Raw genomic sequence first — 12,019 nt, 5'->3', positions numbered from 1 at the left:
TATTTGGAAAAGAGAAAAATTTGTATAAAAAAATAATTCATGTTAATTAGTAGGTAAATTAATATACAATACATGTAGTTTTTTTTTCTCTCTAAATAACCTTGTGGTAAAACTCACATATTAAATACAGAGAATTGGAGGATGGTATCAATTAACGTTATAGTTTTTACTGAAAATAATATTCATGTAGTAATTCAGCCTAATTGCACTATATTTTTACATGCTTAAGTTATAAATATAGAAGAATATAATATGAGTAAATAGTCACTTTGGTCTTCACATCACTGTCACAAAGGTCTCTAACTCATAATTAAATATAAAGTAGTCCTTGAATGTGCACTTTCGTTATCAGTTTAGTCTCTGACGTTAAAAACTTTTGTTAACTGATGAGGTGGCGTGCATGAGGTATCACAAGCACTAAAGTGAAAGTAGAAAATAGTCGCTTTGGTCTCTGAACCGAAAATCAATATCTTCCCAAATTGAATCTCAAATCCCTAAATCTTTAAATCCCGAATTTCATCCTCAAATCTTTAAATCCCTAAATCTCATCTAATCCCCTCTTTGTTCAAAATCAATTTCCTTTTTTTGTTGTTGTTAATCAATGGAGATTTGTGGTAAGAAATGAACGTAGTAAACTCCAAATCTTTTGTGTTGTTAATCAAAGGAGTTTAGTTTATATGGTGTGGACTATTATAATTAATAGTGAAGGTGAGAAAAACACAAGAAGGGGAGTTAAATTGCGTTAAATTTATCTTCTTTTTAAACTAAGTCCACAGTCCAAAGTCTGATAGAGTTCAGAGTCTGGAACAATGTTCATAGTCTAATAGTAACGGATATAAAAGATAAAAGGGAGAGAAGAGAAAGACACAAATCAATTATCCTGGTTCCTTCCATAATTCGGAAGTAGTCCAGTCCCTCTTGCACTTCCAAGGAGATTTTCACTATAATCCAATCTGGTTACATATGCTCAAGCACACAAGCAAGAGACTTCAAATACTCAAGCACACAATCAAGAGATTTCCTATGCTCAAGCACAAAAGAAGGAGACTTCTAAACAAACAAATTACAAAGAAATAAGTTTGGTTTGAACACTTGATATACAATCAGTGGTGTTCACAATACAAAACAGTTCAGACTCTTAAGACTCTAGAATTTCTAAGATATGAAAGTTGTTAAGAAATTCTAAGTGTTTGATGCACAACCATTTCAGCAAATTTTTGGCACAGTTCAAATGTTGTAGAGTCTCTACTAATCTTCAAGTTTTCATTCATTTATATAGAGGTATGAAAGAGACGTTTTAGAGGTGTCAGCGCATCAAAGAGTCGTTGTAGAAACTTGATCAATCAACTTTGATTTGTTACTTGATTTGGTTAATGTCTTAGGAGGGAATAATTTGAAAACCATTCCTTGTATGGAGAATTAACCAGCAGAGACACAGTTGTAGCTTGTACTATGCACATGAAATGTTAGAGTAGTGGAGTAGTGGTTGTACAATTGTACTATTGTCATTCACTGTCATTTCTCTGTGGATAAGCATCCAATACCTTCTAATTCCTCAGAAATATCCGTTGCATCAGTTTTCTATTCCTTCTGCACATTTGAGTATTCAAATATCCATAATAGCTAGCTTCAGGTTCTTCACTTCAGACTCTGACAATCAGCTTCCGATGGACTTCAGACTCTGATTTGCAGCTAAGCTTCTCTTGAAAATTCTTTTGCTCTCATTTTTCTTCCAGAACCAATACTTTGTTTTAAGACTTATAAATTTTAGTCTATGGTCCTGCACACTAAAACAAGTATTAGTATATCTGATGACACTAGGTCATATATCACTTTTGCTTTGATTTTATGTAATTTTAAGTAGAGTTCAGGTGGTTTTGCATGTGTTATGAGCTACAACAAATTGATATTCAAATGCATGAGTACTGGACGCATCGTAGTACAATTTCTAGAATCGTACTACAATTTGAAGACGTTTTGAGGAGTTTTGGCCACTGGAAAAATCGTAGTACGATCTGCAAGCATCATACTACGATATAAGGGAGCGTCTGAGGTTGACCTGCAAATTATGAAGCATCATACTACGATTTTATGCATCGTAGTACGATTTTTGCGTGACCTGGAAAATTTCTATAAAAGCCAAACTATATTCTGAAGAGAGGGTTGGAAATTTTGGAGAAAGAAACTGACTTTTGGAGCAGGAGATCTGGAAAGAAGGTGGGAGACCATCAAAACTCATATCCGGTTACCAATTTTATGTAATGAATCCTTCTTTTATATTAGTTATTTGTGCTTTAGCCATGAGTAGCTAGATCCATTGTGATTAGGTCAAGATATGATTTTGTTCTAGCTCATGTTTATGTAACCTGTAACTATTAATATTTATGAATGTCATTCTAGTTTATTCAGTATAAATCGTTCTTAATGCTTTTATGATTCTGACCCAATATAATCGATTCTAGAGTTTAGATGACCGCTGACACCAGCGTTTAACTCTGACATATTTATACTGTTCAACTTAACAGACAATCTAGGGATGGAACGTTGTTAGGTTGTGACTTTTAAATTAACATGTTTAAACCTTGAATGAATATAGGTTCACCTGAGGAATTAGGGAATTATAATCAGGAAAGAGGGCTTAGGATCAAGGGATTGACCTATGCTATTTTGTTAATTTGTCGTTAACTTTATAGCGTTCGTAAACTTAAGAAACAGGTTGCTAATGAGTGATGAACATATGAATTGATTGACCTAGTCATCTCTCCATATTATTTCTTAAACCAATTTTACCTGAACCATTTTATTTACATTTGCAATCTAAACCAATTTCCTCAATGCACCCCCCAATATTACAACATCGTTAATAATAATGACATTCCCGAGTAGAAGTTGAAACAGTCTCTGTGGATACGAATCTTATAAATTTTATTACTTCGATATAAGTTAGTACAATATCCAATTGAACTTTTAATACCTTCACTTCTTTGGGATCTTCAAGATCTAGTCTCTTGATTACTACCTTCTCTGGTTTAATGAACATGCTAGAAATCCAGGAAGTATCAAGGTCAGTCTTAACTACTGAAGGAATCTCTTTGGTATGATCAATGAAGTGTGGAGAATCTGATAGTTGTTTGATTGATCTCTTAAACTCTACAGCTTCCATGCTTTGACAACTTGTTTGAACCAGTTTCTCAGAGCCTGATCCCGAGCTTGAATTGATAGGGTCTAAAGTTCATCATGAGTCATGTTGACTAGTTCCCTAACATTATTCCATTTATCTTCATAATTGATCAGATGGATAGCCTGATTTTTTGAAATCACCAGCTCTTCAAGACTATCAAAGATATTTTTGCACACGTCTCTAAGAACATGGTTTGAGGTAAAGATTGGTGGAGGTGAGATGATAATTTGTTGAGATGTTGAGGCTACAAGGATAAGTTGGGTTTCTGTGTATTTGGAACATCTTCTTCCTCATTCGATATTTCCATAGCAGCTGAATTGTCATCAGAGGCTAGAGTTAAGATTGGTTGGCTCCTAGGTGACAAAGGGTTCCTTAGCATCACACTTACATCATCAAGTGCATTATTCATGCTTACATCAGAATCTGTAAGTATGATTTCAGGTTTGGCAAATTTTAAAGGTTGAACAATGAGGGGTTTGTTTTTTGATACTGAAGATGTATCAGAGACTGAATGGTGAAAAGGTGGTTCAAATGTTGTTGTGGTTAGGCTTTCTGATGCAACTTGATCAGATATTGCTGCATCAGAGGCTGTTTGTGGAAGTGAGTTTGGTTGTTATTGATTTTCTGAAACTATGATAACAGTGCATAGTTCAGAGGCCATTTATGGAGATAATGTTTGATGTTGGATTTCTAAAACAGTGATGTCATGAATTGTTTCAGAGGATGTTTTTGGTGTAGGTTCAAGGTTTTTAGAGGGGAATTCTCCATGTAAGTGATCAGTTAAGAAATCTAAGGTGGATGGAGAATCTTGTGTAGGTTAAGGAGGGTTGGATGAGGATGATGATGTACCAGCAACAGCTTTTCTAAAATCTAGTGCTCTTCTAACTCTGAGTGCACTTTCATGACAATGAAGCTCATATGTTATTTGGACTCTCCTAGCATCAAGTGCTTCAATTTTAGCTTGATTATCCAAAAACTTCTGAGGAATTTCTCTAGAGCCTTCAAACTGCTCACCAAGAAGAAGAGTATGAAGAGGCTCAATAGATGGAGGTTTGAACCATTCATTTCGTTTTGGCACAATAGATAGGGGGAAAGTTTGTCATCAAATTTGACATGACTTGAGATTCTTTGACGTCAGACTCTAATGTTATCACTTGACCTTTTTCAATAATCCCCATGTTTCCCAGCAATGAACCATTGAGGACTCTGCCTGTACAAATTCCAAGCTCTTTATCATTAACTAATCCATGATCCCTCAACTTCTTAAGTAGTTCTTCCTGATGGAATATTTCTGATAGCAGCCTTGGATAAGGCACCTGCTTCCTTTTCTTGGTAATTCCTTCCTTTATTGATGAACCCAAATAATGGAACATGTATGCAGGAAGATTTATCTTGAAGTTTTTGATCAAGAAATGCAAGAACAGATTGTGATCCCTTGATCTGTAGTCAGTTCCTCCATCCCTTGGCATGAAGCATTCCAGAATTAACTTGTAAAGCACCATGTGCTCTTCCTTCAAGTCACAAGTTTTGTCAGACTGTCTTCCTTCATACAAAGTCTTTACAATGGCATATGTCCATTCACTCTTCTTCTTGATGTTCACCTGAAACATCCCATATCTTGAACATCTTCCAACTTTAGCAATTGTATTTTTAGTGATGGAGACTCTAATTCCCATCACTGCAGACCTATCTTCAACCTCTTTAAATTCTTGCAAACCCATTTGTGCTCTTTTCTTCCCTTTAAGTTTAGGATTCTCAACAATCTTCTGAATTTCATTAAATTTCGCAGCTTCCTCATCATAAACTTATGCCCTAACCCAGAAATCTTTCACTAACTCGGTATAAGTTGGACCATGCAACATCTGAAAGTAGAGCATTAAACCTTGAGTTCCAACAAATGGCATAAGGTCACAACCATTTCTCTTTAGTGCTTCAAAATTAACATCACTCTCAATCATAAGCTTTAGTTCCTCTTTATCCATAACCATTGTTCTGGGTTTGATTAAGAGGTTTCACCAGAGTCAACTTCCATAGCAGCATTTGGATTAGAACTTGATTTAGCCATGATGAAGGTTTAGGGTTCTAGGTTATTTTTGAAAATGAAGAGTTTTTGAGAGAGAAGTTACGAAATCAGAAAGTGTAGGATGAGTAGTGAAGAGTGTGTTTGTGTCTAAGTGTTTTTGTCAAAAACGTTTGCAATTCAGACAAAAAGAATAAAGTTAAAAGAGCATTAAAGACATTGGGGGTGCGAGACACAACATTCAAAGCAATTTCATCATTGCCCAGTGGTTAATACCCAAGAGTTATAAACCATGTTAGACAAACTATCAGAGTAACTGTTTTATTAGTGGGCCAGGTGTACAGAAAGTAACTTCCACCTTTTCCACTTATAAAGGCTATCAGAGGCAAGGAGTCCAGATTCTGGGGTTCAGAGTCTGATGACTTCAGAGGCTAAAGTTCTTCAGAGTCTCAATGAAGAGAATTTGACAAACCTTTGCTTATGAACTTCTTCAGAGTCTGAATTCCTATTCAGAGGCAAGCATTAATCAAAGACAAAGTGCATTTCAAATTTTTCTTTATAAAATCAAACCTTTCTACAGTTAAAGGTTTTGTAAATATACTAGCCTATTGATGTTCAGTATCAATGAATGTAGATTGGATTCTTTGACAAACAAATAGCAGCAGTATTATCACAATAAATGGGAATACTGTTTTCATTAATCTGATAGTTCTCTAACTGATGTTTCATCCAAAGTAGTTGTGTGCAACAACTAGCAGCTGAGATGTATCCTGCTTCTTCTGTTGACAATGCAATAGTTGATTTTCTTTCAATCCTATCACCAGTATAACCAGCATGACAAAATCCAACCAACTTATAATCTAAATATTTCTTATAAAGAAGTCCAAGATTAGTTGTTTCATTCAAATATCTAAAGATCCTCTTAACAGTAGTTAAATGAGATTCTCTAAGATCTGATTGAAACCTTGCACACAAGCATACACTAAATAAAATATCAGGCCTAGAAGCAGTTAGGTATAATAGTGAACCTATCACACCTCTAAACAACTTCTGATCTACCTTTGCTCTTGTATCTTCTTTGCTTAAGGTGCAGGTTGGATGCATTGCAATGTTCATCTCTTTACAATCATCAAGCTTGAACTTCTTCAGAAGCTCCTTGATATATTTAGATTGATCAACATATACTCCATTTTTGCACTGGTTGATTTGAATTCCAAGAAAGAACTTCAATTCACCCATCATACTCATTTCAAACTAATCCTGCATTAACTTAGAAAATTCCTTGCAAATAGATCCATTTGTAGAACCAAATATTATATCATCAACATAGATCTGCACAATTAAGATGTCTTTCTCAAGTGTCCTTCTGAATAGTGTTGTGTCAACTTGACCTCTTTTAAAATCATTTTCAAGTAAGAAATTACTTAGTCTATCATACCAAGCTCTGGGAGCTTGTTTCAGACCATATAATGATTTCTTAAGTTTATAAACATGATCAGGATGTTTTAAATCTTCAATACCTGGAGGTTGTTTGACATACACTTCTTCAGAGATCACACCATTGAGAAATGCACTCTTAACATCCATTTGATATAGAATTATGCCATGATTAGCAAATGTTTCAGTGTAATCAATACCCTATTGTTGACTATATCCTGTGCAACAAGTATTGCTTTGTTTCTACCAACTTCTCCTTGTTCATTAAACTTGTTCCTTGATGTGTTATTTCCGCAAATGTACGGTTTTATCGGAGTAGTAAAAAATATCGTTCCAACAGGGAGTTGTTGTAATTATGATTCTCTTTTTAATGGTGATTAGCTGAAAGATTAAAGTTTGAAAAGTTTAGATTTTGATTGAAGTAAAATAATAGTAAAAAGCGTCTCGGGATTATTGGTTCGTCATAATGACAAATCCTTCACAATCCAACCCTAATACCTAATTGTTATGTTAAATCTATTTCTAAAGACCGGTTTCTCTAAAGCATATCAAGGTTTCTCTCGAAATCAATGAGTGTGTTTCAATAACAACCACGCTTATTCTTATGATTGATCGTTATTGAAACCCATTAAGAACGAAATTTTAAGGTCTCAAGGTTTACTAGACTATTCTCATTTCGTAACCCTTGTCTAATCTCACATGTCCAATACTAACCTTCTTCTTTCGATACTTCGGTTAGTATTTGAAATAAGAATTAAGAACGGTGAGATTAGATTAGAAAAATAGATTCACATAAAAATTAGCGTTCTAGGCTTGGCTTGATAGGATTAGGTCATTAGACTCATCCAACAATCCCAAGACAAATAAGTCTACTCGCTCATGTTCATTGTAGACATAGAGATTAAGGAGAATGAGAAGAACATGAAAGTAAATAGCTGAAAATAAAAGTGCAGAATTTTAAAGAACAAGAAAATAAGAACTTTTATTCAAAGAAATAGTTGTCACATAAAATTCCTAAGAACAAAAGATGAATCATAAGGTCTGGTGGCTGCTTTATTTATAGCCTAAAAGCTAACTTAAGCCCTAAGAAAAGGCATAAACATTATATAGCAAGCAACCCATGGGCTTTTAGGTCTAAAAATAAAAAAACATAGCACCCTGGGACTTGAAACGGTCATGCTCAGCTTGGCATGGGCCGTGCCTGTCAATAAGCAAAACAAGAAAAAGGGGGTTGTAGCATCGTGCACGGTCGTGCTTGTGCAAGCACGCATTGTGCCAACCTTCCTGGAATATGCACATTTGAACAACAATGGGAGCACGGTATGGGCTTTGTCAGGCAGCCGTGCTTGATATTTTTGCATAGAATCTTCATTTTTTTTGTCTCAATCAGCCCCAATTCATGCTCTAGATCCTTCCTTTCCTTAATCATGCTCTAAAACCCTTTCTTTTGCTCCAAGACTCAATCTTTCACCATATTTGTTCCTGAAATTAAATAGCAAACAATTTGAAGTACTAAAGTTCTAAAAAGTAATTAAAAACAAATAAAATCTAATAAAACTAAACACTTAAAACCACTAAATTACTGACTTATCATTCCTGAACACCCATTTTGTTCCAATATTGTTCTTCTGATCTGGTTTAGCTACCAGATCCTAGACATAATTTCTTTGTAATTGATTGTTTCTTCTTGCATAGAAACTATCCATCCATCATCTGAAAGTGCTTCATCAATAGAAGTAGGTTCAATTACAAATAGTAATCCCAACATTGAATGTTCTTGTCTGAAAGATGATCTTGTTTTCTTGGGACTATCTTTATTTCCACTTATTAGATCTTCTGCATGTGAAGACTTGTATTTGAATGTGCTTTTGGATTGAGTTGCTTGATGTGAACCATCTTGAGCTTCATCAAAAGCTTCTTCATATTGATGAGCTTCTGGAGTGGGTTTAGCTTCTAAACTTTCAGGAGTAACATCAGACTCTGGAGTCTGATCAGGTTTTAAAGGTTTTTCAGACACCTAAATAACTGCAAAACTTTCAACTAGCTCTGGAATTTCACTTCCAAGCTCTTTGTCATCAAATTTGATGTGCATTGATTCTTCAACACAATGTGTTTCTGAATTATCCACTCTATATGCCTTAGATATTTCATAGTAACCTAAAAAGATTCCTCTTTGAGCCTTTGCATCAAATTTATTTAGATAGACTTTGTTGTTTAGGATGTAAGATGTACATCCAAACTGATAAAAGTAAGAGATACTTGGTTTTCTTCCTTTATAAAGTTCATATGTTGTTTTGTTCAAAATTGGTCTAATATAGATTCTATTTTGAACATAACATGTTATGTTTACTGTTTCTGCCCTGAAGTACTTAGCCAAATTGTTTTCATGAAAAATGGTTCTAGCCATTTCTTGTAAAGATCTATTCTTTCTTTCTACAACCTCATTTTGTTGTGGAGTTCTAGGAGAAAAGAACTCATGGATAATTCCATGTTTTTCACAAAAAGATTCAAATGACTCATTTTCAAATTCACCACCATGATCACTTCTGATTTTTAAAATTTCTAAACACATCATATGCATTATCTTTAGTTCTAAGGAATTTACCCCAAGTCCATCTACTGTAATGATCAACAATAACTAATCCATATTTACTTCCATTGATTGATGCAGTACTTACTGGTCCAAACAAATCAATATGAAGTAGTTGTAAGGGTCTAGAAGTAGAAACAATGTCTTTAGATTTAAAAGATGATTTCACAATTTTTCCTTTCTGACATGTACCACAGAGTGCATCTGAGTGATAGTCAATGTTTGGTAAGCCACTAACCAGTTGCAACTTACTAAGCTTAGAGATTAATCTCCTGTTAGCATGTCCAAACCTTTTGTGCCACAATAATTTCTTATCACTCACTGATAGAAGATAAATTACCTTCTGATCAGTCAAATCTGAAAAATTAATTTTATACACATTGTTCTTTCTTTTTCCTTTGAACACTATGGATTTGTCATTCTTGTTGATTAATGTGCAGTGGTTCTTATCAAACATCACATCATAACCATTATCACAAAATTGACTTATGTTAAGTAAGGTATGTCTATGTCCATCAACAAACCACACATTATTAATCGAGATAGAAAAGTTACCAATAGTTCCCATACCAAAGATTTTCTAGTCTTGTTTCCACCAAAACCCACAGTTCCTCCCTCTTTAATTGTTAGGGTTAGGAACGTAGACTTTTCTCCTGCCATGTGTCGTGAGCAACCACTTTCCAGGTACTATAATCTCTGCTTTTCCTTTCCTCTTAAGCGTATTTGCAGCATAAGCAATTTCAGACATAGGTACCTATATCTTTATGGGTCCTTTATGGTTAGTCCTGAAAGATTTAGTCTTCTTTTGTTTCTTGTGCCTGAAGTTATGTGGCTTATGGTAATTAAAGACTCTAGGTTTAACACCATTTGGTCTTGAATCCCATGTAGCTACAATAGTTTTCCTTCTCTGATCCTTAGACTTTGAGACTCCAGACTCTGAGTTCATCAGAACATGATACTTAGGTTCTGGTCTCTTCAAAATCTGGATCTTTAAAGTCTTAGGACCAGAGTCATTCACAACCTTAGACTTAGGATTCTTTGACTTTGAGATGTTCATAGTCTTAGAATCAGAAGCTTTAGGTTCTGACTGGACAACAACTTCAGATTTATCAGCTTCTGACACAAAGTAAGCATTTAAACTTTTCTTAATACAATCAGAACAAGGTGGAGGAGTATTATTGGGTTTATCAAACTCTTCGGTAAATCCAATTCCTTCTCCCTTGTTCCTTCTGACATTAGAAATCATAGAAGCAACTTTGCTTCTATCAATACCAGTCACAATAAAATCTTGAATTGCAATATCTTGCTCACTTAAGGGTTTCTTGGATCACTTATTAGTCAATTGTTTAAAATATCTATTTTCAGCTTCAATATTTTCCATATCCAAAGTAGTTGTCTCATATAGTTTTAACAAACTAACATATCTTTCTTTTAACTCTTTCAACTCTTTGGATCTTGTTTTAAATTGACTAAGAAGCTCTTTGATAGAATCAATAAGTTCAGATCTAATTAATTTAGAGTATACCTCATTTTCATCTTCAGAGTTTGTTCCAGATTCTGCATCATAAGCCACTGTAGCTACCAATCCCACAACCACATTAGCTTCAACTTCAGCTTCATCTTTCTCATATTTAGATTCATTGTCTAGATTTTCCCAAGTAGCCATCAAACTCTTCTTGATTTGCCTTATGAAATTATTGGATTTGAAGTTTGCTTTCTTGGATTTCTCCTTTGATTTCTCTTTTTGCAAATCAGGACAATCAGCAACGAAGTGACCAGGTTTCTTGCAGTTGAAGCATCCTTTCTGATCTTTTTTCCTTGAAACTGGTCCTTTGTAGCTACTGCTTCTGCTAAAAAACCTCTTGTTTTTCTTAGCCACATACTGAAGTCTTTTGGAAAGCATAGCCATCTCTTCAACTTCTGGATCTTCGTCAGAACCTCCAACAAGAGATTCATCTTCAGATTCATTAGCTTTGAGAGCTTTTGAAGACTTTCCATTAGACTTTAGTGCTATAGATTTTAACTTTTTAATAGGTTCTTGTTCATTGAGCCATATCTCATGACATTTGAGAGAGCTTATGAAATCTTCAAGACTTAAAGTGTTTAGATTTCTAGCTTCCTTAGTAGATGCCACCTTAGGTCTCCACTTAGTATGTAAGCTCCTTAGAATCTTCTTCACATGATCAGCAGCTACATATATTTTCTTTAGAATCTGAAGTCTAGAGACTAGAGTCTGAAACATTGAGTACATAGTCTCAATGTCTTCATCCTCTTTCATTCTAAACATTTCATATTGTTGAACATGCATAGTAGATTTAGCTTCTTTGACTTTCTTATTACCTTCATAGTTAGAAAAAGGAGATGCAAACATAGCTTTAGCAGTAGATTTGTCACTCATCTTCAAATATTCTTTGTGAGGTAAAGCAGCAACAAGAATGCCTCTGATCTTGTGATGTTTCTTATAGAGCTTCTTATGAGCAGCAGTGTGTTTCTTTCTATCAATAGCAGCACATTCTTCATCTAAAACCATATCAACAACACCATCTTCAAAGACATCGCATAATTCTTCATCGAAGCCCATGATATGACTATACATTTTGGTTTTCCACCAAGAGAATGTATCAGGATCGCCATTGAATATTGAAGGCTTGTTTGAACCAGATGACGTGTCATCATTAAAATCATATGGAACAGCAGAACTAGAATTTCCAGTATCACCAGAAGACATGTTTTTCTCATATCTTTTATGTTACACTGTTAAGTGTTATAACAACAAAACCAGACGCTCTGG

The 12,019-nt window shown here is 34.6% G+C and overlaps 1 protein-coding gene across 1 annotated transcript; it reads right to left on the bottom strand.

Moving 5' to 3' along the window:
* Nucleotides 1-9,982: 9,982 nt before the first annotated feature.
* Nucleotides 9,983-11,506, bottom strand: LOC146945773 (uncharacterized). The gene is made up of 2 exons (XM_085748098.1): nucleotides 10,754-11,506; nucleotides 9,983-10,549 (listed from the first exon to the last, which is right to left on the bottom strand). The coding sequence occupies exons 1-2, from the start codon at nucleotides 11,504-11,506 to the stop codon at nucleotides 9,983-9,985; spliced, it is 1,320 nt and encodes a 439-aa protein (XP_085604224.1).
* Nucleotides 11,507-12,019: the final 513 nt, after the last annotated feature.

Source organism: Medicago sativa, chromosome 2 (assembly GCF_051527215.1).
Source record: "Medicago sativa cultivar Bolivia chromosome 2, Bolivia_mono, whole genome shotgun sequence".
Taxonomy (NCBI): Eukaryota; Viridiplantae; Streptophyta; class Magnoliopsida; order Fabales; family Fabaceae; genus Medicago; species Medicago sativa.
This window is presented reverse-complemented; position numbering and strand designations above follow the sequence as displayed.

Bases quoted from the DNA above. Each gene is read 5' to 3' on its own strand.
- LOC146945773 (XM_085748098.1), bottom strand. From the start codon at position 11,506: ATGAAAGAGGATGAAGACATTGAGACTATGTACTCAATGTTTCAGACT. The intron at 10,550-10,753 runs GTATACTCTAAA...AAGTGATCCAAG, and splicing joins ACTCTGAAGATGAAAATGAG to AAACCCTTAAGTGAGCAAGA.